This window comes from Balaenoptera physalus, assembly GCF_965194825.1.
Source record: "Balaenoptera physalus genome assembly, chromosome: 1".
NCBI classification, from domain to species: Eukaryota; Metazoa; Chordata; class Mammalia; order Artiodactyla; family Balaenopteridae; genus Balaenoptera; species Balaenoptera physalus.
This window is the reverse complement of record NC_138882.1, coordinates 148066606-148093759: the sequence shown is the minus strand read 5'-3', so window position 1 is coordinate 148093759 and position 27154 is coordinate 148066606. Positions and strand designations below refer to the sequence as shown.

Sequence of the window (27154 nt, the reverse complement as noted above, 5' to 3'; positions counted from 1 at the left end):
AACTTTGCATGCCTGAGCCCTGCATCTAAGACTTGGATTCTACTGGTCTGGTGTGGGGTCCTGGCATCAGTAGGTTCTAAAAGCTCCCCAGGTGATTCTAACAGGCAGCCAGACCTGTGAATCACTGTGTTGGGGAATGAACTCTCTGTAGGAATAATTAGTGAAAGTCCTACTGGGAAAACTGAAGGCATCTTGATTGATTACATAATTGATTCATTAATTTCTTCAACAAACATTCACTGGGTGCTTTCCACTTGCTGTGTCCTGACTAGGCACTGGAGATAACAAAGATGAATAATGCATGGTCCCTGCTCTCTTGAAGCTCAGAGCAGAGCCAGGATATATAATCATTCTAGCATGGGGGTGGGACATGAGTGGGGCAGGGAGGGCACAAGGCATGGAGATCTCAACTCAGAACCCAAGATGATGCTGCAGAAGAATGAATTCAATTATCCATTTAGAAAGCTCAGGAGGAATGGATTAACTTAAGTGATTTGTAACTGCACCAAGGTGGGTACTATTAACGCACCTAGTGATTCCAGGCATTTGGACGCAGGTGCTGTTGCCTGGTGAGTGATCTAACAATGAAGACACGTGCTAATGAAGACTAATGCCCTCTGGGGTATCTAGGAGTTTATGCTCTCTCACTGTTAGCCAGGAGTAAATAGCCACTTTCCTACTTCTCGGCAGAGGAAAACAGGAAAAGCTCTGTTTGGCAACTGAAGAACAAAGGGTTGGGGGGGGGGAGTTGAGATGCAGAGTAGAAAATGTGATGTTAATAAATGATTTCTCCCAAGAGCCGCACTGTCCAACAGAACTTTCTGTGATGATGAAAAGTTGTACACCTGCCCTTCCAACATGGTAGCCAGTGGCTACACGTGGCTATCGAGCACTTCAAATATGGCTTGTGTGACTAATGAATTGCATTTTAAATTTTATTTAGTTTTAATTGATTTCATTTTAAATAGCCACATGTGACCAGCGGCTACTGTACTGGAGAGCTAAGCTCTAGATAATAGATATTAAAAAACAAAACAAAACAAAACAAAAAACTTCAGCTGACTGGGTGCTTTCTAAACACTAAACATATTCCTTCCTTATATAGTCTCTTCTATTCTTTTAAAGAATATCCTACCTGTGCATTGACCAGAAGGGTTGTATGGGACAACTGAATTCTTTGCTATGCCTAGACAGTACCATGAAATCAAATTCAGTTTGCAAAAACAGCAGCCTTCTTCTGGATGTACGTTTTGTCATTGCCTGGGCTAAGCCAGACCCAGATGTTGGTGGGTTTTTTTTAAAGGAAGTTAAGATTCCTTTAATGGATTTCAAGTGGAAATCCGAGAAACCTCATCATCATTCCAACGGAATGGAATCCCCTTTAAGGCCAAAATGTCCCAGCCTACTGGGATTTGGGGCTCAGTGGTCTTGCTGGCCTCAAGGGCTTGATCTAACAGAGGAATTTGTGCTGCTTTGTGGATTTGTCCCTGTAATGACTGAGAAGTTGCCCCTAACTACTCAAAGTTGGGCTGCATTTTAGCAGTTAATTGCCCTCCTTCTGCCAGCTACCATTTTAGGAGGGTCCTAAAGGTTGTCTGGAAGGCTAGAGGGCGGAGGGAAATGCTTAGATCTTATAATGAAAGTTACATCTTCCCTTGAAGTGCACACAAGTGTAATATATCTGCTAATCCCTGGGACAATGAAATATTTACATCCAACTTCCTAAAATGAAGTTGGTCCTTAAAACAGCCTCCATTTTCCCCATTTATTTTTATTGTGGTAAGAACACGACATGGGATCTATCTTCTTAACACATTTTACAGTGTACAACACAGTATTGTTAACTGTAGGCACAATCTCTAGTACTTAATCTTCTTGCATAACAAACTTTATACCAATTAAATAGCATCTCCCCACCTCCCTCTCCCCCAGCCCCTGGCAACCACCATTCTGCTCTCTGCTTCTATGCGTTTGACTACTTTATGGACCTCATACAAGCAGTATCCTGCAGTATTTGCCTTTCTGTGATTGGCTCATTTCACGCAGCATAATGTCCTCAAGGTTCAGCCAAGTTGTCACATAAGCAAGGATAGACTTCTTTTTCAGGGCTAAATAATATGCCACTGTATGTATATACCACATTTTCTTTATCCATTCAGCCATCAGTGGATATTTAGGTTGAAATGGCCTTTGTTAACATGCAAGAAGAGAGTCAGGATGGAGACTGGCGGTAAAAGGAATTTGCTGGTGCTTTATTCAGGGGCATGAGAAAGGTAGACTCCTTGCACGAAGGTGAGGAGGCCAGGTTGACTGGCCTGTGCTAACGTGAATGAACAAGGGCAGCTGTGGCTGAGGACTCTGACTCTGGAGTCTTGAGTTTCCCAACTTTAATCAGGTCAAGAAAACCAATGTGCTTGCATTTGAAAACAATGGATGCTTTTAAAGTGAGAAATTTGATGTTTTTAGGAGAGGCAGGGTGGGGAAGTGGGAAGAGGGATATTAGAAACAGCAGCTTTCACAAGACATGGAAGCAAACTAAATGACCATCGACAGAGGAATGTACATATATACAATGGAATATTACTCAGCCATGAAAAGAGTGAAATAATGCCATTTGCAGCAACATGGATGGACCTAGAGATGATCATACTAAGTGAAGTAAGCCAGACAGAGAGAGACAAATATCATATGATAACAGTTATATGTGGAATCTAAAAAAATGTAATACAAATGAACTTATTTACAAAACAGAAGCAAACTCACAGACTTTGAAAACAAACTTATGGTTACCAAAGGGGAAACGTGGGGAGGGGGATAAATTAGGAGCTTGGGATTAACATAACACACTACTATATATAAAATAGATAATCGACAAGGGCCTACTGTATAGCACAGGGAACACAATATTCTGTAATAACCTATACGGAAAAAGAATCTGAAAAAGAATGGATATATGTATATGCATAACTGAATCACTTTGCTGTACAACTGAAACTAACACAACATTGTAAATCAGCTATACTCCAACAGCGGCTTTCAGTTCAAACTTCTACTTTCATTGGTGTTTCCTCAGATGAATTCCTTCCTCATTCTGAGCCTCAGTTTTCTCCTCAAGAAATAGGAATAATAATGCTTACAACATGGGCTCGCTGAGAAGAAGTGGTGAGAAGGTGGATGTACATGAAAAGAATTAGCACAGCAACTGATGGAGTAAAGTCTCTCGAAGGATGTCAGTTCCCTTTCCAAAAGTACAGAAAGGGAAGGGAGGATGGGAGGGAGGAGGGAGGGGGAGGAACAGGGATGGGGAGGAGGGAGGAAGAAGGGATGAGGGAGAGATGGCTGGGAAAGAGACAGAGCGAGAGAGGAAATGAAGAGAGAGATAGGGAGGAAAGAAAGGAAGAAGAAAGGAAAGGAAAGCCATGGGATTATATGCTTGGTAAGTGAGGGTAGGCGGGTTCCAGGCCATGGCAAAAGTTTGGGAAACACTGGTCCAGGGAAGGAACAAAGTCACCTGGAAGAGAAGCTAAACGTGTGACGTGATTTTCATAGGGCAGACATTGGTCACAGCAGGTTTCTGCTCCTGCACCTTTTCCCCAAACTTGAACCCTGGCAAGGCTGGACCGTTCTGAAGTCCATCAGCCCCACTGTTCATTCCATCTACCCCACACCCTTCTCTTCTCCACTGTCTTCCTTACACCTGTTTCAGAACACAGTGGGCAGCTCTATGTTTTCACACCTGGATTTTCTAAAACACATCCCTTATTTTCTTGAAAATACACCTAAGGATGGGGCTGGAGGTGCAATTTGTAGGCTGCTACCGATTATGCGATAAGATACTAAGATCTAAGTAAGTTTGATCTCAGCAACAGTGATAAAGGGAAGGAGATGCTGGTGGTCATGCCCAGGAAATGATGGTGTCCGTGTTGGGGGGGAGGGCAGCGGTGGTGACACCGACGGCGGTCATTAGCCGTGATAACCCACCACCCAGTCCCTCCACGTCAATTAACTCAGCATCTTCGATAAGACACAGTCCTTGTCCTTACATGGCGTGAGGGAGACAGAGGAGAAAACAGGGAATTATCACATGATTGGTGTCTTAAATGAGATGATTCACATGAAGCCTGTAGTATGTAGGGCGTAGTTCAGAGTGATGACATGACTCACGCCTGTGGTTACTACTGCTAGTATCCGATCCCATCCTGAGGGGGCAGACATTTTGAGACAGTGGCAAGACTGGTGCTGGGGATTTTGATGGTATCAATACTGTTGTCACGAGGCAGTGATTATAAAGAGAGACATGATAATCTGGTGAGAGCCCACATGAGGCCAGTGATGGGGATGAAGAAGAAATGCTGAAAACATCAGTCTACCATGGAGCTTCTCTAGAAGCCCTGGGGGATGACTTCATGCTCTGATACTCGTGGAAGCTTCCTGGGCTCTTGATCTCAGCCCCAGCCCATGACTTCATCCCAGATCTCTGACGTGTGACAAGGAGGATTTTAGAAAGTGGGGGGACCTTCGTTGCTGTGGATCCTTTGTGGGGGAAGGTGCAGGTTGCAAGATAGCTTGGCTACTTTACTGGCTGTCAACAGAATAAACGCACCTGCCCAGGTCTAAACATACAGCGACAACGAGAAACCAAAGGGGAATGATTTCCCAAAGCTTATAATTATTTGTTTTTCATTCTCTCTTCCTTTACCCCATCTCTTTTTTAAAAAAATCCATTATTCTAGTTCCACATTAGCAAAACTCAAGGATTTTTCAAAAACTCCTAACAAGATTTGGCGCCAGTTCAGTACTTTGAAAAGGGGTGAATTAGAATCACAGGAAAGTGAAATTGGCTCCTGTCAGCAGGATGACAGGCTCTCAGCACACTCCTGGGGGGGTGGGCAGGGGGGCTCTCAGACAGGCCGTCAGCTCTTTCTCCGCTGCTGTGTCGCTCTTGGAGAGGCTACTCCTGCGGTCCAGATGGCACCCAAACGGTAACAAGAAATATTGGATGGAGTTGAAATCAAGCGAGAGCAGCAGAGGCTCAGGCTGAAGGCAGAGCAAATCAGAGCAGATCACAAATGGAGAGATGTCACAGCAGAGGAAAAAATAGTCATGGAGGGCTCTGCCTGCTGCTCTGACAGCCGTTCCCTGTAAAATGCTTTTCCTTTTCTTCGCTGGAAGAATGCAGATTTTATATCTTAGGCATCTTTTCCTTTTCTTCGCTGGAAGAATGCAGATTTCATATCTTAGGCATTCATTTCCTTACTCCTTCATTCCTGGATTCAGCTCTCAAGGCATTCATTTCATAATTAATAAACTCTCCTTGAACACCTACACTGGACCAATATTGTGAGCACCAGGGTGCTGTTCCTTCTCTGAGCCGTAACAGTCAAGTGAGGGAGATGGGAGGATGCCCATTCAGGTCAGAGCAAGAGGAGAGTTATGACAGGGGTACCGCACTGAGGATTTTCACAGCGCATGGACCACTTTCACTGCCGCAATGCCATTCACAGGACTGAAGCCAGCTCCACTGCAAATGACCAAAACAAGAATTCTGTTTTCATGTGACTGGAATTTGACTAGTTTACCCATCTCTTGAATTTTTCTTTATTGTAAAATTAGGGAACTATCCACCTCACAAGACTGAAGATTTCCCTGTATAAGATTTGAGGTAACAGCTTAATTAGTACAGTACCTGACATGTAGTAAGACCTCCATTAGTGGGTCAACGATTCAGTGGAGTATCCTTTCAGAATACTATGATGATTTTATAGATCTATTTGATGGCATTTTTGAAAGTTTTATGAATTGCAGAATTGCAGAGGAGTAAAATTAGAAGAGGCTATAGAGATCTCTAACACAACTCAACCCTGTATTTTTCTCAGATGAAGAAACTGAGGCTTTCAAGTTTTTCAAAATCATGATAATGTTAGGGGCCGAGCTGGGATAAAACCCCAAGTTCCCAACTCCTAGTCTACTTCCTTTATTTCCATCACAATTCCCCTCATGGGTGAACAGACTGAGAGGAGGCAAAAAGAAGTAAGAACAGAGAAACCCAGCTCACAATTTACAACTAGGAAACTAAGGCCCCAAGGAAAGCCCAGCTTGCTCATATGTAAGACAGCAAGAGAAATGTCTCCTTCACAGAATTCCAAGGATCAAGAGAGGTGATGTTCACCAACAGTCTAGACTTGGAAGGCAGCCTATAAGTTTGAAGTCAGAGGAAAGCTGCGAGAGCATTATCTATACTTGTCTCAGATTGATTATCCAACCTATAAATAGTTTGTAACTTTGTGTCACGATTTCACCTGCCGTCTTAACAGGTCTCTCAGTATATTCCTTACCCTCTCAGGCCTTGGTACAAGCTACTCCTTGTGATGGGCTGCCCTTCCCATCCTTGTTCATCAGGAGACCCTGGAGACTTGGGTCTAGTCACCTGTCCCAAGCCTTCCTCTAAGGCCCTCCGGATAGACTAGATGATCCTCCTCTGGGCATCACACATGTCCAGTTATAATGGTTGATTGCTTTCTCTCTTCTCTACTACAGACTATGACCTCGTGACACTAAGTTCCTTGTATAGGAAACTGTATCTTATTCATCTTTGTATTCCTAATGTCTAAATAGCCCAGGGGCTAGCACACAAAAAGAAACTACATTGAACTGACAGATTTTAAAAAACAGAAAGAGTAAATGGATGAACTTGCATATACAAGAGAACAGAAAACTGAACAGAAAGAAACTTGGTGATAGCGTGATTTACAAGGCAGAGGGCATGGTAGTCCTTATGGTGTTTTCAAATGCTCAGCATGTATGTGTGTGCACGTGTGTGTATGCACTCACAGAGACATGGCATTTGCTATCGTAAACTCCAAAAAGGATGTCGCATCCACTGTCATTTGACCTAATGAGACTTTGCAATCAGAGTAAATGGCTCTGGCTCTAATTTCAAAGAAATACTAGGGGGATGTTCCAGAAAAAGTTATAAGAACAGGAATATGCTGTTCTTCTAGCTCTTCTAATATCTGGATGGCATTTTCTTCTGAATTCAAGTCCTTCCCATTGGCGAGACCCATCAGCGGCTCGAGCGTGGCAGTCAATCTCCGACGTTCCTCACTACTCGAAGTCCAGCCAATACCTGGCCTTACCATTGTCCCCAGCAAATGATGAAATGACTGTATCCCATACTGTTCAGACTCAAACTTAACAGGTCCAAAGAATTTTTGATCTCCCCAAACCTGTTCTTCCCTTGTCTTCTGATTTCTGTAAAGGCTACCAACTCAGGCCTAGATGCTCAAATCTCCAAGTGTAAAACTTATTCTCCATCCCTCTTTCTCCCACACCCTGACAGCCAATCATTCTTTAGAGAAATTCTGATTCTATCTCTAGGACGTACCCCAACTCCGCCTGCCCCTCTCCTTCTCCTCGGCAGCATTCTCTTTTGCCTGGACTGCTGCTTCTAACAGTTTCCCCCTTAAGTTCATCTCCCGCACAGCAGCCAGAGTGATATTTTAAAATTATCAGATCAGGGGCTTCCCTGGTGGCACAGTGGTTGAGAGTCTGCCTGCCAATGCAGGGAACACGGGTTCGAGCCCTGGTCTGGGAAGATCCCACATGCCGCGGAGCAACTAGGCCCGTGAGCCACAACTACTGAGCCTGTGCGTCTGGAGCCTGTGCTCCGCAACAAGAGAGGCCACGATAGTGAGAGGCCCGCGCACCGCGATGAAGGGTGGCCCCCGCTTGCCGCAACTAGAGAAAGCCCTTGCACGGAAACGAAGACCCAACACAGCCAAAAATAAATAAATAAATTAATTAATTAAAAAAAAATTATCAGATCAGGTTCACTGCCCTGATGAAAACCCTCCACCGTCTTCTGTTACACTTGGGATAAAATCCAAACTCCTTACCGTTACCTCTACTACTGTCCATGCTCGGCTGCTGCCTCTGAGTCTGAGCTCATCCGCCACCACTCTCCCCTTTCCCACCACACTCTGGCCAACACCAGTCTTCTCCATGTTCCTGGTGGACCCCTAGAACACTCCTGCCCCAAGGCCTTTGCCCTTGTCTTTCCCTGTCCTGATCCTACTCTCCATCTGGTTGGTTTCTTCTCGTAATTCAGATCTTGGCTCAGGTGTCATGTCCCTAGAGAACTCCTCTATTTACCTACATGCAGTCACAGCTCCCAGCTCTTGTCACATTTTCCTGTTCGGTTTTGTGCTCTGCGTGCCTGTTTACTTGCTTGTTGGCAGCCTTCTCCCATGAACCGTGAGCTGTGCAAGGGACGAGACCTGCTCTGACTTGTATAGCACCTGTGTCTGTGTGTGACATACGATGGACACTAGACCATATTTGTGGAAGGAGGAAGGAAAGAATGCTTGAACAGAAAAATGCATAAGTGACCAGAGGCTAGTTCTAGGAGGTACCTTCCAGTATTGCAGAAACTATAAAATTAAAACAAAAGGGGCACTTTGTGCATACTACTATAGGGTCAAGGGAACACCACGTTTGTCACTTTGACACCTGTGCTCCGGTCTCTGCCTTCTTTTCCTGTTTGTTCTCTGGTGCTGGACACCCCAACTCTGAAGACAATGGAGCTAGGGCTAGAGGATGGTATATTCAATGAGATCTCATACAGATCCCACAAGCAGAGACCCTCTTTACCTGCATCCTTGCTAAGTCCTATGAAAGACCTTTTTAATTTAATCAGTATCTCTGGTTATGTCACAAGTGGTTGAGATCATTATTTCTGGTTTTGCTAGATCCATCAAGTCCCCAAATGTACAAGTTACTCTTGATCCCTCTCTCTCCCACACCCTGACGTCCAATCATTCTAAGAAATGCTCATTCTATCTCTAGAACATACCCTAAACAGTCCATTCTGGTCTAAAGAGAAAGGAATGAGCTAAATAGTAATATTAAGACCTCATCCCTTCTTGGCCAAGCAGGGGTCAAGCAGGATGATAATCGTAATAGCTGATACTTAGATGGAAGTTCCTCTGTAGGAACCAGCCACGATTCTAAGGTGCTTTCGTATAATAACTCATTTAATTACCATGACAAATGTACGTGTTATTGCTATCCTCATTTTCAGAGGAGGGAACTGAGGCACAGAAGGGTCAATGAACTTGCCCAAGGTCACACTGCTAGTAAATGGCAGAGCTAAGATTTTCACCTAAGTGGGTGAGCTTTGAAGTATGTACTCTTAAGAATTATGCTAGGGTGAGGAGAACAAAAGGCGTGAGACAGTGTGTGTTTTACGATGAGGGTGAGAAGTAAGGGTTCTGGAAGGAGCAGCCACAGTGGGTAGTTCAAGTCCCTGCCAAGTCCACGGCCATCCTCTCTGGAGGACCACGGCCCAATCACACTGCAAATGTTATCCCTACAATGATGACAGGTGTAAGGGGGCTAGGACTTCTGAGGTGACAGTGGAAACAACAGCCTAGAGACAGACAAAGAGACAAGGCTACGAGATTACAAATACAGGAAAGGGGGAGAAAACCAGAGTACCGTGTTGACGGCACGCAATGGTGGGAAAGAGGAGTAATACTGGAGATAAGGCAGCTGCTAAGCTGCTGAAAAGAAACATGATGGCATGCTGACAGGACTCTGTGATAGGTAGAAAAATGGGAGGTGGAGAGGGGGAAAAGTGGTGTAACAAGTGAGAGTGAATGTCACCTTAACATGGAGCCATTCTTTATGCACAAGTGGAGAAGCAAGGGCCTCACCCTGCATATCAGACTTTACTTCCGTCTCCCCTTAGCAACCCAACCTCAATCTTCTCATTCACAAAATGGAGAAAATAATAGTTGTCATGTTAATGGAACTAGATAAACGTAGTGGAGTGTTGGAATCCATTGGGGGAACTTTGTAAATCTCCCTTTATATATAAATATATGCAAGCCTAACAAAAGTAGATCTATAGGGGTGGGGGCCGAGGAAGTTGTGTTTTTAAAAGTGTCACCAATGACTGTTAGGCAATACGGTTTTTGGGAATCACTGAACTAGATACAGCTTGCCAAGCAATGCACACACTCCCTGGCCCCCAGTAAGTGCTCTGCAAATACTTGTTTCTTGTAACGAGGGTTTTACACTTTAGGTTGGGACTGTCACTGATCTACATATTTTTTTTCTCCATGATCATTTATTTATCACTTTCTCCTTTTTTACAACTGGAGTTTGTTCATTATTCTTCTGTGACCACTAATAACAGCAGTTAAGGGAGAAAGAAAGAGCCTCAACACGATGACTTATCTAGAAATGCTGAATTACTGTACCGGGAGAGAATGAGTGTCAGCCTCAATGGATGTTTATGGGGAAACTATATATTACAGCTCTGCTCATTAGAGTTGCTGTAGTTAAAGTTCTGTAAATGTTAATGATCTGTAGTAGAGGAATAAGGATAGACTCATAGCAGCAGCAGTTAACAGATAGCCCTGAATCCCATTTTCTTACCATGTCACAGAGCTCCAAGGAATCTGGTTTATGCCCACTGAAGGAGCAGGCGTGCATTGGGGCACCTGTATCTTGGGGACAGTACTGTCTTTGCTTTAGCACGGGTAGCGTGATTGGCAAAGAGTTTCAGGAACAAAATGGATAGAGAGCGCCTCTCTTCTGTTTGAACTCTCACTGCGTTCTGGTCTTAGAGACAGCTGGACCCAGTGGGAAGAGCATTCACTGTGCTTGGGTAGCATGGACCTGCACCCTGGTCTGCCTAAGATCCCTCCCATTCCTGCCTACTGTCCTCACGGAATTATTAATAGCAACCCCCCTTTCCGTTTCAAAAGCGACCCAGTTTGGATGATAAACTAGGTCACCCTAGCTTCAGGGTCAGAGAGAGCTGGATTAGATTCTTAGTGATGCCTCTTCCGGCTGTGCTGATTTAACTTCTCTTATCTTCAACCGCCTTTACCGTAGAGAAGAGACCTACATCTTAGGGTTATTTGGAAATGTCTTGACGCAGGGCGTTAAGTGCCTTCCACGGGCCCTTGCTTGGTGGTGCTCAACATGTGGTAGTCACAGCTGTTTGTTATCTTCACCCCACAGCCCTGGCACTCCCCTGCAGGTTCAGCCCCCTCCCCTGTTAAACTTGATCTTGTTGGCATTACTGCTCGGGCAGGGAGAACTGAAGGCACTCCAGCCCCTTACTGCCCCCAGGGACACTAAAACACCCTAGAGGTTGAGCCAGGTCTTACTCATCGTCATATTTCTTGAAATACTTGGTACAGTCCTTTGTTCATAGAATAGCTCATAATAATGACTATGGCTAACACTTATTGGGTACTTCCTATATGTCAGGTGCTGTTCTAAATGTTTTCCATGCGTTACCTTATTCAAGTCCTCAAAAGAACTCCATGAAGTAGGTACAATAGTCATTATCCTCATGTTACAAGCGAACACACCGAGACGCAGAGAAGTTTAAATAACCCACCCAAGGTTACGTGGCTGCTAATGCAGGGAGACACTTTTCAAGCCTAAGTAGTCAGTCTTCAAGGCTCACCCTTTTAAGTGCCATCCCATGTTGCCTACCAGGTACTGAGTACCTACTCCGGGCAAACATGACAGCGATCACATCTGTTCTTGTATTTAATCCTCACAGGAACCCAGCGAAATAGCTCTCCCCACACTGTTAACTGGTCACTAAGAAGAATCCAAAAGATAAAGCACCTTGCCTGGAGTCACACAGTTAAGAAGTGTAAAGCTCTGTGTTTTGCAGATACTGAGACCCCCACCAGGTGGAAGAAGTTAACTGTATGCTGCCCACAGCCCTTAGACCACAGACCAGTTGAAACCAAAAGGTTGATGATGTTGACTCCCTATTACCTCACCACCAACCAATCAGAAGAATGTCCACCAGCTGATCACATACCCCACGATCTCCCTCCCTCACCCTGTCTTTTAAAACCTTTCCCCGAAAGCCATCAGGGAGTTCAGGTCTTTTAAGCACTAGCTGCTTGGATTCCTTGCTGGGCTCTGTGCAATAAACACTGCACTTTCCTTCACCACACACACACAAAAAAAAGTGTAAAGCTCTGAATCACTTCACATTTTGTGCTCTTTCTGCTGTTACTGCCTCCCAAAGACCAGACTCCCAATCTGCATTCAGAATTTGATCATCGAATAACAAAGCCTTGTTGGGAAGCCATGTGAAGGAGCTCCCGTCTGCCCGCCCAACTTCTCCCACCCACAGAACTAACTGTGGGTTCCTTTGACAGTGGTTCTCACACTACCCTCTCTGCATCTCTTCCCTTCTAGAACCTTCTGTCCTTCAGAGAGAGGAGGGGAGGGGGCTTCCAGGCAGATGGGCCTTGGGGTTCCAACCACATCTCCTCTTTCATCTGTTTGTATAGACGGCTACTGGGCACATTTCATTCGAATAAAGATTTCTGGGTTTTATCAAAAGCTTGAAGACCATCCCTCCAGGAAACCAGTGGTAGGTATTTTAGCAGAGGAGTGGAGTGATCACTGTTTTATCCAGATGTGATTTTTGCCAACACACAACTGAGCATGCAGAGCACCAGACATCTGCTGACACTTACCCCTCCATATTTGCATCTATGGGAAACAAGTTTCGGGGATGACTAACAGTGAGCTGTCTACAACTCTTTCTGATTCCATTCATGAGAGCCCTCATTTGCAACCCTGGGAGAGAAAGCCAGATATCATTCAAGGCGACAATGTGACCCGGCCCCAACGTGAGTCAGGGACTGAGAACAGAGAAGAAGATGAGAGGGATTACTACTGTCTTTGGCAAGAACCTGAAGACAACGAATGGAAGGGCTGATGCACAAACACCCTTAGAAGTCAGAGCGATAAAACAGCATGTTTGTAAATGACAGAGCTATGGGAGAGGAGACAGGGAGTTTGGTCCAGATCCCCTGGTTACCTGACCGCCCAGTTTGCCACTTTGGATGTAGCTTGTGTTTGTCTCACCCTCCACATCCATGAGACCTTCCAGATCTACCCTTGTCATCCACTCAAATGTACACGCCTCCCCTACCTACCCCCTTTCTCTTGTCTGCAGGGTCTCACCCTCAGTCCAGACCCACCCACAGTGGTCCTCAGTTGCCTACCCCTCACTGCTTTGCCCTCAGAACCATTCTTGCCTTTCCCTGCTCTGTGCTGAATGACAGTGGCTGATCCCTGTAAACTACATTGCCCAGGCTCCCTTGCCAATCCATCTCCACTTACATTTGACCAACAGGAGGCAGGGGTCAGAAATTGGATGGTGGGAGGGAGGGAGAAACAGTGAATTTTTTCCCTGCTCTCTTTGGGCAGTGTTGTTGCAATGGCTGAGTCTCTCCATGGTTTCCACCACACAGCCCCTTTCACTACGGTCTCGGCTCCCACCGGGCAGCTCCCTCTGTGGTCCCAGTGCCTGACGGCAGCCCCAGCTCCTGGGCTCTGCCCACACCACTGCCTTCCTTTGTCCTTTTAGTGCTAGGGATCACTCTAGTAGCAACTTCCAACTGTGACTCATCTGGGTTGGCCCACTGTTTCCCATTTGGCTTTTCAGCTTTTCTAACAGCTTGGTAACTAGTTCCGCATGTTCATTTCCCTTTATTAAACTGCCTGGTGTGGGTTCTGTTTTCCTGACAGAGACACATAGGTAACTCCACTAGCCTCATGACGGTCTCCTCCCCGCCTGCCAAGCCACCTGCCGCAGGCCACCACAGCGATGTTGAAAAATACAACTCCAACAGTGTCATTCCACCACCTGAAAGCAACAGTGGCCTCCCCACAAGTCCCAGCTTCTCAGCACCACATTTCAGGCCTTTTGCTCCCCGGGGCCGGCTTCCCTTGGTAGCCTTGTCTCCTTTCCCATGAAGGCATCCTGTGGTCCTGCCATCCCAGACTGCTCATCAGCCCCTGGGATACGTGAGGCTTTTCCACATTTCAGTGCTTTTAAACATTCAGTTCCCTCTTCCTGAATACTGTTCCACCCGTTCTCCAGTGCCAAACTCCCATCATCTTTTAAGATTATACCTAAACTCTATCCCTTGGGTGAAGACCTCGCTAAACCCACTCAGGCAAAGTTTACTGCCCCTCCACTCTGCTCCCATAGCATCTTGGACACAGCCTTTCACAATCTTGATTATACTGATTGTAATTATTTTTATATGTCTATCTTCTTCTTGAGACCATTAAGATTCTTAAGCAGCTGGTCTTATTCATCTTTATATCTCTAGGGAATAGAACACTGTCTGGCAGGTAGGAGGCTCTTAGTAAATATTTGCTAAATGGATGACTGAATGAATAAATAAGTGAATAGAAGTTGTAAGGAACTCCAAAAAAATAAATAAATAAAAAAGGGCTTTGTAGCAATCAGATGGCTGGGATTATAAAAGTAATGAAGGTCTGTCACTGCAGGTATGTGAATTGAAACCCAAGAGTCAGAGATGTTCATCTGCACTTATCACAAACCTTGGGGGATTCTTGCTTTGGTGGGAAGGCTAAACTAGATAGCATCTCTTAATGTTCCTATTAACTCTAAGATTCTAGAAATTTAGGATTCTATCCCAGGAAAATTTTTAAGTACAGCTAAAAGAAAGTCCACCCAAGAAACATCAGAAGAGGCAAGCTTCTCTTTCATTTGTGGGAATACACAGATTCAGATTCCTTTCTCTCACTTCGGGATGATATCCTCCCTTGTGACATCTATGTTAACTGTGTTGTGATCATTATAATTTCTCTACAATGTGGTGCTTAATGAGGAAGTGAAACTGACAAATGCTCATATTAGATTTAAGCCAATTAGGCAACATCTTGATCCAGATTTCAAACTAAAGGAAAAACTAACCGCTAAATTGTGAATGAAATTTTATTTGCCATGAACGATGGGGGACGGGGGTGTAGGGAAGAGTTGTCCAGAGAATTCTTGAAATTCTTCACATGAATGGATTGCCTCTTCCTACAGAGAAATGGAAATAAATCTAGGGCAAGGAAAACCAAGCAGATGCTGATTGTTGGGGGACAGGGGTCTCGTAGAAAAACACCAAGGAGTTTGGAGGGTTGGGGGAAGGGGTGGCAAAACGGACAGCTTTCTGAGCTTCGGAGGTGGGTGGCTTTCATTGAGATGTGCACCTTAACGTTCAAAAATATCTTTTCAACATCAGGATGAAGAAAGGGTGCCAGGCAGAGTGAGGGTTCAGGAATGGCTTAGACATGGCCACGCCCTCATAGAATTCAGTCTAGAGGTCGAGGGAGGTGTTCACAGCCAGGCAGGGAGTGTTGGGCCTCCGGAGCTCTAAGTGCTCAAAAACAATGAGTGATGGGAGATAGGAACTGAGGCCTGAGTACTAATTCTGAGCAGGTGAGGGTCAGGTGATTCTGACCAGGAGATGGAGGACTTCGCATTTTCTTTAATTCTAAAGGCAGTATATTTTAGTGGAAATTGTGTGGGTGCCTGAGTCAAAACAACGTAGGGTTCCAATTCTGACTCTGTGATCGTGGGTAAGTTATGGGACCTCTCGAAGCCTCAGACTCCTTGTGTGTAAATGACAGCTACCTCCTTGCAGGGTCGTGATTACTGAAGGAGATAAGCCGAGACCAGAGCCTAGGCTGTCCGTGGCACAGAGCAGGTGCTCAGTGGGGTCTGCCTGCTTTTTCCCACAGCTACGTTAGCTTTCGATACGGTACGTATGGCTACTGTCCTGGCATCATAAAACAAAGGAAGAAACTGAATGGAGGCCTGGACTTCATATCCGATCATCAGGGATGTTTATCAGTTTCTCCCAGCCTGGCTCCTTTTCAGGATACAGACAGATCTAGAGCCCTGATTTCAAGCTCTCTAGAAGGAAACTAAGGAGGAACAATTTTTTAAGCACCTACTCTGTGCCCAATGCTTGCTCAGTGATATGACTTGGTTATAATACTTGGTAACCTTCTTCCCATCCAGAGCACTAAGTTCACAGGGCCAGCCCAGAACTTATTGCTGGCCACTTCAGCGTGTGCTCCTTTACAGCCAGGTGATAATAATGAAGATACGAACGGGGCCTGTGGGGTACACGGCTTGGCAGCTGAGCTACTGGCAGCAAGACGATGAGTTAAGTACACAGGGGCAAATGGAGTGCCAGAGGAGATGAATGATTCTGAGGTCCACCACTGTAGTCACCTTTACAATACAAGGATTCCCTTACAGAACCATTTATCAGCTGCTTGAATACTCCTAGGGGCATAGAGCTCGCTACTCTGAGAGGCTGTCCCTTCTTCTGAAAATCAGCTCAGATGGTCTGAAATTCCTTTCTCATCTTGAGCCCAGTTTTGCCCTCTCTTGTCATTAAACTTGAGCCTTTCTCTTACTCATAGGACAGCACATAAAATAAACAGAAGCAACTAATACATACCACCCCTCAATCTTTACTTCCACAGCGTCTCATAAAAGCGACCCCTCATTATCACAGGAAATGCTTTCACATTGCCACGTGAGTCTCACGAAAGGCCTGAGATGTTGGTAGCAGTTGGTCATCCTTTCCGCTTTGCAGCCCAGCGAAAAAAGTCTCAGGAAGTCGAAGTGATTGACAAAAGGGAGGAAAGAACCTCAGGGAGGTCTGATCATTCCTTTCAATTTCTGAATCTGTGTTTCACCAAAAAGAAATTTAATGTCGAGGTCAACGTATCCATTTGACAATCTGTGTCCTTCCTATTTACCACGATGCCAAACTTTTCAGAATCTCTCTTTTGAAGGCCAGAAAAAGTTCAGCTAGAATTCACTGGCTCATTATTACCAATAATTAGAAAGTCTTTTATGCCTAATACAACTACATAAAAGGCTTTTAAACTGGGCAATTCAAAAGGTGAAGGATAAAAGATCTTTTTCAGCTCAAAGAATATTACATGAGGGCGTAAGCGGAGGGGAGAAGAAAAGCGCAGAGTATTTCTCATGCAAAAATGGCATAAGTCATACTAAGATTTAGGCCTGTGTCGTTGAAACAGTGTGACCTTCACGGTAAGTCTCAACCAAGTTCAGTGCTGTGGGGCATAAAAGGGTCTGAAATGGGCCCTTCAGCAGCCTGTGAATGCCCCACTGTGGAACTAGATCATGTCCAAAGGCTAACAGAGTGCAAAAAGCACTAACTAATGAATGCAGACACTTTCTTCCCCACTTAGGAATGTGCATTTTTGACATTCCCAGAGAGGCCAGGGTATTTGTCTAAAGAACATGACAGCATGGTCAGTCAGCTGGCAGAAAGGGAGACTACCTGTCTTCCCCCAAGGGCTTTGAGAGGGAAATTGATGAGAAATTAACCAGGTCTGAGTGCTGCTAAGTAAAGGCAGTATGGACTCAGGAGCCAGGATCCCAGTGATCTGCCCAGAAGTGCTTCCATGCCTCATTTGCCTGTTCAAATCCTGCTCATCCTGCAAGGCTTTGCCCAAGTTGTACCCTCTTTCCTGAAACCTTCCTAACTCTCTAGCCATCCAACATTTCCTGTCAGCAAGCATTTATGCCACTGGATTTCAGAGACCCTGACATAGAAATAGACTCACATATTTAAGATACAGGAAAGATTAGCCCCCATGCAAAGCTTTTGACTTCCTGGACCAGGAAGGGGTGAAATGTATATTTCTAGGAGTGAGTGGGATTAATCCTTATCTGGGCTTCGAGTTCCCAGGAAATGGTGGAGGGGAGCAAAGCATGACCTTAAGGACAAATCTACCAGAAGAAGGGGCTATTACAGGTGCAAAGTAAAATAAGCAAACAAAAGCAACCTAATGTGTTATCTGAGAAAGCAGAACAAGAAAAGGGTCAGTACAGCTGAGCATCTTACGGTCATGGGACAAGGGGGATGTAAAACTACCACAGGGATGAGTAAATGTGAGGGAGTGAAGACATGGAATTGGCTTTCTGCCTGGACCTGGGGCCCAGCTAATTGAAACAAAACTTTGCTCCCATAAGTTGATGCACTGAGGTGGGTAAGAACAATATAACAAACACTGTGAATTCTAACTTCCGCTGCCCTAAAACTCTGAAATCCCCAATACATCAAATTTGCCACCTTACTGAGGATATCTCTGACCATGGAAGAGTGATGACAAGCCACTAGACAGAGGTCTAGACAGAGCTCTAGACAGAGGTTCTAGAGCTGAGATCACGGGATCCCGTCGGCTTCAAGGACTACAAAAATTTACATGTGCACACGTGTTTCTTTCTGGGGAAAGAGTCTACCAGCAAAATCTCAAAGACATCAGAAATCCCAAGAAGAGTTACTTTAGGGATAGTGATGATTAAAAGTGATTCCTGTCCTCAAGGAGCTCGCAGAAAAGTAAGGAAACCAAATAGAATAACAGCTCACAGTTATGGAATCCATACTGCGCACCAAGCACTGTGCTGATTCACATACTTAAGCTCATCTAGTCTTTAGGCAAAAACTAGACAGGGCTATCATTCACCCCGAAGTCAAAGCTTTTAAGGAACCCAAAGTCCAATGGCTCACATGGATACATTAAGAGAAAATAATCCTTTATTATCATTGCAAAGAGAAGGATGGAGGTATCCCAGAGGGGCTGATGACTCTGGGGTAAGAAAGGCTTCCCAGAGGAGGTGTGTCATCCCCTAGAATACTTGGCAATCCCCAGCTGGGTGAGAACTGTTGGCTGGTACCCTGCTTGTTAGAGCAACAAATGGAAATGTTTGCATTTAGTCTACTCCATATCCCCGTAAGGGTTTTACATAAACGTTTCCTTTAATCTTCTAAACAAAGCTACAAGGTAGGCGTTACTTTCTTTTTACAGATGAGGACATTGAGGCTTAGCGATGCAAAAAGCTACTCCAGGACCCTTAGTAGGTGGCCAGGATGAGAGCCATACCCAGATCTGACTCTGAAGACCGGGTGGCTATTTCTTTGGGGGCTGGTTGGTGGCTTTCCCCAACCAGAGCCCCAAGCTGAGTTCCTTATTAGGACTCCATGCAGACCCGTCCCAAGGAAGAAGAAACCAGGTGGTCCCTAGACCAATAGGCCATTGCGCAGTCTCCCTTCTTGTGGGAAACTTGTGGGAGCCCCAAACTCCCTGGAAGCTGCCTAACATGGTCTACTGTGGCTGTGTTTGGTTTGTCTTTCTGGGTAAGGAGCAAGTGGTGAGGGAGCAAATAGCGACAACATGGCAGGGATTTTCGGGGCACAGAGGTATCCTAGGGAAGGTACACTCAGCAGAGTGGCAGGGCTTCCGGGGGAAACCTGGAACACTGGAAGATGTCAGAGCAGCGGGGGACATGGGGTATGTAAAGCACCTCTGGGAGGTTTAGGCAAGTGGGACCAACTTTCCAATACATAGACTATTATCTCCTCAAATCATCTTGCAAGTTAGGTTCCAAAACCCCTTTTGGAAGATGAGAACACTGAGACTCAGAGGGGCAAGGAGACCTGTCAGATGTCCCACAGGCAGTAAGGACAGGAACTAAGATTCTAGCTGAGTCCATCTGCCTCTAACTTGAAATTGTGCGTTTTCACTTCCTGCCTCTCGTAGGCTTTTATTAATACTCAGATAGTTCACGGAAAAGCCATCATCACCATCAGATGCTTCTAGGACTTTATGGAAGAGTGGGTTGGGAGCCACTGCGGGCCATTCAGGCAGCTCCGATATTTTCCAAGCAAAACCTCAGTATGTATAGTTAATGACTATTTTGGAATCAGAATAACAGGGAATTTCCATTAAAAAAAGTAGCAGGGATTATCATAAATTCCTTCTACGGGGTAGAGTCATACGTATATTTATTATATATGAATATATATAATAAATATATACTATTCCTAGAGCAGCTGTGAACCAGACCCTGGGCTTGCTCCTGGTAACACAAGGACCTCAGGAAGCTCCTGGAAGTAATGAGGAAGAAGAAGAATTCCAACACTGTGTGGTCAGAGGTATTCCTGGAAGAATGATAGGTATGGAGGCACAAAGCAGGGGTGATGTGCTCACACGATCGGGAGAAGTAAAGAAAGTCTCCCCCAAAACACAACGCTTGACACTAAGTCAGGATGTTGGGGGAAGGCGTGACTCCCCCAGGAAACTGTAGAGTTCCATCGAGCTGGACCAGGATGGGGCAGGTCAGAGATACAGAGAGGCTGGGACCCAAGTGCCGGGTACGTCAGGCTGAGGAGTCTGAAGGTTTTTTTTTCCTTCAGAGCTATTAAGCATGGAGGTGGTGTGGCCAGACGGGTTAATAACTTCACAAAACCAAGGCGGCAAGTGGAGCATGTTTCCTCATGTATCTAAGCCTGTTAGGGGCAAGTGAGGCAATTTAGGCACAAATTGAATTGGAGGGAGCTGTATGATAGGCGCTGGACCTAACTGAAACTCGAAGAGCAGACCGGTGTCTCGGTGACACGGAGGCTTGATTAAACGCAAAGGGCTCGGGGAGGAAAACCGCTCTTTCCCTGAGTGACACCACACTGCATGCCTTCTACTCTGTTTCTAGGCTCGGGGTTTTTTCAGGGGCTGGTATTCAGACATGCCTTTTCACTAAAACTAATGTGCATTGGGTTTTGGAAGCAGTATTTAGGTGGGATATGGTGGTTTCAAGGTATTGGCAGAGTGGGGTAGAGAAACGGACATGGATCAGAAAGAAAGTTCTCTAGGAAAAAGGGGAGCAGGGGTAGGGGAGGATAAGAAGGGACCAGAAAGACTCCCAGCTGGGGAATCCAGAAGCGCAAATCAGGAAGGAGCAACAAAGGCTCGTCTTGCCCCTCTAGCCATTCAGTGTTTGAATCCCTACTCCCTGCCTCCGCCCCATAATCTTTCTGACAGGTGGTCTCCAAGGCTCTGCTAGTATAGCTCCAGTGACAGGGAGCTCACTCTCTTAGGTGCCAGAGCTCCACCCTTGAGCAGCTCTGACTGTCAGTAGGTCACCCTCACTCGGAGTTAGAGCTGGCTTTCTTGTAGCGCCGCCCACTGGCCTTGGTTCCAAGAGTTGGCTGATACAGAGCAGTATAATCCCCCTTCCATTTAATGGCCCTGTGGATGCCCATCTCCATACTTATGGTTTCCTTTCTCCAGGCCAAACATCTCCAGGCCCTTCAGCTGCCCCTCATATGGGATGGGGTTTCAAACGCTATTATTAATCTCATCTTGAAACATGCAGGGTTGTCTTTATGTCTCTCACAGTATGGGGTCCACAACTGATAACAATGGTCCAGATAAGGTCATTTAGGCTCATAACAGCTGTTAGGACCAGAGCTGGGATTCCTGCGGGTCAGCATGACTTCAAAGCCCATGCTCTTTCCACCCAATGTTGAATGAGATCAACAGTGACTAAACGCCCCAGTTCTTTTTACATAAGCTGTAGCAAAGTCACATGTCCCCCTACTCAAGAGTCTGCACTGGCTCCCCAGGGCTGCCTGGGTTATGTGGAGGGTGCCTTCTGAGTGCCAGCTGAAGGGTGCCTTCTGACCCCAGCGGTGGCACAGAGCTGAGGATTTTCCTTCGTGTCTCAGATTTCCAGGAGTCCCACTAGCAGATGGGGTCCAGGTATACAGTGGGCCCTCTGGGTTCTCTGCGAGCCCACGATACCTGGTCTTTTCGACAGTGTGCTGCCCATTGGCTGGACCCTTATACACTCCAAAGGCTTTGGCCAGCCCTTCTTCTGACCCTCTGAAGCTTCTCGACCACTTTCAAATTGGGTGGACAACTCTCTTCCTAGAACCAAGAACTGCCCCCTGCTTGACCAGGTATAATGAAGTCTTTGGCTGGAGACTTTTTCCATAAAACGCCTGAGACTCTGAATCCCTTGGACACAGTAGTTTGCATGATTCAACTCATTTCCACTCATGGGGCCAGACCTTCATGCACCCCCTCCTTGGCCCCATCATTTCCGCCTCATGCCCCCTTCCCCCTGACCCACTGAGGAGTTCCCCAGCAAAGCCATACAGGTTGGGACTCGTATCCAGAAGGGCGGTTCCCTTCCTAGGACTGCAGACATAGCGTCCACATAAAGCCGGTCATGGGAACCCAGCAGAAGGGAGGAGATATACTTACACTTACAGGTTGACTTTTTGGCACATCATAAACACCTTCCTTCTTTTGGCTGGTGGGAACCTATGGAAAAACCAAATGTGAGACAGTCAAAACACTCTGGTACTACGTTTTCAAAGAACCAAGCAACCAGGCTTCCCCTCCAACGGCTAAGTATGTGTGAGGTGCCCAACTTCCAGAAGAAGGGGCTGCTGGGATCATGAAAGCAGTGGGCGAGGCGCCTTCTCTCAGGAAAACTGGAGGAGGAGAGGGAGGATGTGAATCATTCCACAAGGGTCTGCCACGGGGCTCCTCATAGAACCACAGAATAGGAGGCAAAATGCAGAGACCTCAGAGGTCACGGGGTGGAAAAAATAATCCTCATCTCACTGAAGACAAAAATGAGGCCCAGGGAGGTGCTAGGAGTTGCCTAAAGTGATTAAAAACAGTTTGCAGTGGAGCTTGAACTAGTCCATGCTGATTTGAGATCCAGGCTATTTAAAATACAGTAAATATCAAGGTCCTAGGACAAAGTACAGCTTCTGTTGGGATCATGTACAAACCATCTGATAATCACCAAAGGTTGCTACTCAAGAAAAGGGCCCATCAATGGCAGGAAAAGCATGAGCGAGAATCCAGAAAAATCTCTGATGGTTTTTAACACTTATCTGTAACTTCTTCCCTCCCTCTCTTCTCTTCCTCATCCATCTGGTCTTATTGGGCCACGTGGTAACTAGCAAGCCCTAAGCAGGTCACTTAGCTCCTCTGAACTTCACTATTATAAACTGGAGCTACTGACTCTGCTACTCGCTCAGGTTATTGAGAGGATCAAAAAGAAACGAGAGTAAATAATCAAAAACTATTAGGTACCATCATACTGTAAAGTGTTAGAATGATAATTTCCTTTACCATTGGTACATTATGTAAATATGTATCTAAATACATATGAATAACTGTGGATGCGTGAGATACTTTTCAAATCAGTCAATCAGGGGCCTTGCTCCGAAACATTCCAGTTGAAAAGCAATCACTAGTTCATCCTCAGCAACTAGCAAAGCTTAACTCAAACCTCCATGGGAGGGATCAGCCAGCAGTGCTTTTCTAAATGTCTGATAACCTGTCTTTCTTTCCATCAGACAGAGAGCCCCTTAAAAGCAGTCACAGTGCCTAACAGCCAGTAGGCATTTGGTAGGTGTCTGCCGGGTAAGTGTATCATCGAGGATTGTAGAGAATAGTGAAGAGAAAGTCAAAGCATCTTTTAGGCTGGGACCAGCTAACCACACCATTCTTCTTAGATAAGTAAGAATTTGAGCTTATGCCTTGAGTCCCTTTGTCATTTTCACTCTCATTTACCTTAAAATCCTTACAATAACCCTAAGAAGTTGTTATTATAATCTCCACTTTACATAGTAGAGAGTGAGGCTCAGAGTTGTTACGGAAATTTGCCCAAAGCTTCAAAGCTGGTAAGCGATCAGATTCAAATGTAGCTCATTCTGGCTACCGAACAAGACATTTATCACTAACAGTATGAGCTAACACTGCCAGGGCACTTTCTATGTGCCAGGCATCATGCTAGACATTTGTGTTTACATACATTCTCATGTAATCCTTGGGACAAGTCTTATCAGGTGAGGATGACAATTGTCCCCATGCTGCAGAGGAGGAAAAGGAGCCCTGGAGGGGGTCCCTCAGTCCGTGAACGGAGAGCCAGGAGCTTAAGCCTGGGCGGTCTGCCTTTGAACTGCTACAGCATATAAAGCTGCAGCTCACCCCTGTCCCCACCATTCCCACAGCAGTTTCAGGTGCCTCTTTTCCTCTGACATCACATTCTACACTCCCAGAAGCTCGTGCACATTCTTGCGAAAAACATGACTCTGAGTGAGCACGGCTGCGCAGAAGATGTGCTTTCAGAGCCGCTTCTGCAAACCTTAGTTTGCTGGTAGCCCATGAAGAATGTAATTTCTTTGCTCCTGATAACTGAGCTCCGGCTAAAAGGAATACTGTAAGAATGCCTACAGAGTCCTTGTTAACGAGGGCCGATAAATTACCAGCCCTCACTTTTATTTTTACTAGCTCACCCTTGCCTGAGCAAAACGAACAGTGTTTTTCTGTTCCCCGTAATTCACTGCTCACTATGGGCACTTAGCAAGTTGAACCACAGCTGACTCTCAATTATGCCTGCAAACGGAGGAGAAGCAGTGGATGGCGGAACCCAAACTGTGCATAATTGAAGAAAGCTCTTCTGCTTGGTTGTCCCATGGGTGAGATACCAATCTGCCTGTTTTTCCTTTAAGATTTATTTCTGCCGGGACATCTTCTTGGGAGACTTGTCTGACTCTCTAGGACTGACTTGAGCCTTCCTCTGTACTCTTGTAACCTCTGGTGCATCCTTTCATTAAGAAATAAGTTACCAAGAACCTATTAAGCGTCACGCACTGTGCTTTGCCCAGGACAATGGTGATGAACAAGATGAATACGGCCCCTGATTTATCGGCACTCCTTGACTTGCTGGGGGTAGATGGGAAAGTCATCAGGCTATTGAAGGAGGGTGTAAAATGTGCTTTATCTTATAAAGGAGTTGTCAAACCACACTGCAGCTTCCTGGCCACTCTGAATTCCAACTGATCTATAAGCTTGCTGAGGGCAGCGCGGTTATTTTATTATCCTTGTTTCCCCATCTGTAAATGGTGGTTAAACAAGAAACTTCTAAGCATCAAACATTTACCACATGTGTGCTGAGGACAGAGCACTAGCAGAAGCGCTAAAAGGATGAAGGCCAGAAAGTGCCTGGGTCCTGATTCTCATCTCCCCCCTAGCTGGTCCATCCCGTCTGTAGACCATTTCAGTAACATGATGGTGTGTACAGTGATAACAGTCCTGGACCAAAAGGAGGCAGGAGGTCTGGTTCCTAATCCTGGCTCTGCCACAGGCTGTGTGACCCTGGAGAGGTCACTTTGTTCTCTGAACCTCTGTTTCCTCATCTGGTTGTCATGAGTATCCAAGGAGTTACCTACAAACGCCTTGAAGGTGGGGACCAGGCTGTGGTTACTATTACATCCTCACGTGCCTGGCACAGGCTAGGTGCTCCATACATAATTACTTTTTGAATGAACGCATGAAATTAGTCTAAAAGCTATACGTTAAGGACCATCCATACAGAAGACACTTTCAGTGCAGCAACATATTAACAGGATGGAGAGACAGGTTAAGAGCTGGGTGACATAGGATTAGAGACATATCATTTTAAAATAACAATATGTGACATCTTGGGTGATTAAAAATGATTTTTGAATGAACAAACGTGGAGAATGTGCCCCTGGTGAGCTGCAATCTCGCGTATGCTGGAAGCTTGTTAATGTATGAAAGAACGCTGGGTTTAGAATCAGAGGCTCTGGCCTTGGGCCCATCACTTAAGTATGAAGGACTTGAATTTCTTACATTTAAAATGATAGTCATCGCAACTGCTCTCATCTCACGGAGTTACTGGAAGGGTCAAAATTAAGTGATGGGTAAAATCGCTCTGTACTGTGAGGCTCTGTGTTGTTTTAAAAAAACAACTGATACTTTTTTCTGAGGCATGCAAATAGAAAGACAATTATTATTATTAATCCGGTTTGGAGAATGAGACTACTGAGCCTCAAAGAGAGGTGACAATTACTCAAGGGTCTTTCCCTCCCTTGTGTTGGAGTTACAAATAGCAAAGTCAAGGGAGGCTGCAGCTTTCCGCTGCGCTCTCTGACAAGATGAGGCGAGCAAGTCATGTTCTACTTCACTTAATACATCATCATAAGACGTCTCGAGCAGCATCTGATATTGATGGCATTAGGAAGTAAAAGGAACTGACATTTACACAGAACCTACTACGTACCAAGTGCTGTCCTGGTTGCTTTACATCTTCACACCACTTCTAGAAGCAGAGAATACAGTACCCCTCTTTTGTAGCCCAGGAAATTGAGATACAAAAGTGAGGTACCTCACCTGAGGCCACAAAACAGTTAAAAACTTAGGCCCTCATTCCCGAAAACAGAGGATAAATAAAATCAAATCTGAGACTACCCTGATCAAGCTGAAGTATAAGAAACATTGCAATCGACTCAGGAGGAATAGATATGGAACACTTGTAGGCCCTAAAAAAATCCTGAGGCTCCCAATAGCAGCTCCCTAAGAGCCCAGCCTTATCTTTAGGCCCAAGAGCTTATCTCTTGTTAAGCAAACTGAGGCCCAGCGAACTGGCGAGGCAAGAGAGGAGGATGGCCAGAGGCCTTTCCAAAAGAGGGCGATAAAATATTCATTCCCTTAGATGGTACCTTCCTATTAATGACGGACAGATGGGAAGATCCTGGGCATCAGAACTGTTAAAACAAGTGCGATTTTTAGATAGTGACTTGAAACCTACACAGAATCTACTTGTAAAACTCAGCATCAAGGACATTCTCAGCTGAATAGAGCCTTGGATTTATTTTGTGTACAGAGGTCAGAGAGACCTGGCTATGAGTGGGGGGTTCTACCTCTTGCTAGCTCTGTGACCCTGGGCAAGATACCTTATCTTTGCGAGGCTCACCTTCCTCATCTGTAAAGTGGAAATAATGATATAAGGTACTTGGGGCTGCTGTGAGACATAATAAGATACTGCATGTAAGCGCCCATTCACAGGGACCTGGCTCTATAACTGTTACCAAAACCACACACACACACACACACACACACACACACACACACACACACCCTATTTCCAAGAGTCTTGTTGCTCTGTAAAGCAAGCCAGCATGCTCCTCTAACAGTCCTACGATGAAGCACTGGTTGCAAAGAACAGAAAAGGGCCGCGCCCGAGAGACTCTTCCATCTTATGTGCTCATTTTACAGATGAGTAAACTGAGGCCCAGAGAAAGTAAGGAATTGTCAAGGTGGCTTAATTGCTGTGGATTCAGTGTGTGACTGGGATGAAGCCTCTTCTTTACAGTCTCCACGTGATCTTGTTTCATTCTCATGCCAACATGTGATTTAGGGAGAACTTATTCCCCTATTTTATCGTTGGGGAAACTGAGTCTCAGAGAGGGCAAGTGTCTTGCCCATTACCCCTCAGCCAAATGTAGTTGGTGACAGAGCCAGAACTATACCCCAGTTCCCTGCTTGCCGAAACCGGGTTCTTCCCAGTACACTAGGCTGCCCCGGCAGAGTCCCCCGCAGGGCACAATGGGAGCCCTGCCAACTGTAGCTAACTCTG

At 45.5% G+C, this 27154-nt stretch overlaps 1 protein-coding gene across 5 annotated transcripts in view; it reads right to left on the bottom strand.

Annotated features, from left to right (window-relative positions):
- Window positions 1–27154, bottom strand: part of DAB1 (DAB adaptor protein 1) — a 420799-nt gene that overhangs the window by 46268 nt on the left and 347377 nt on the right. For all 5 annotated transcript variants that reach the window (XM_082415009.1, XM_082415011.1, XM_082415012.1 and 2 more), the window contains one exon: window positions 21955–22014. In XM_082415009.1, coding sequence (XP_082271135.1) covers window positions 21955–22014 — 60 coding nt within the window. The remainder of the gene's footprint in view (window positions 1–21954; window positions 22015–27154) is intronic.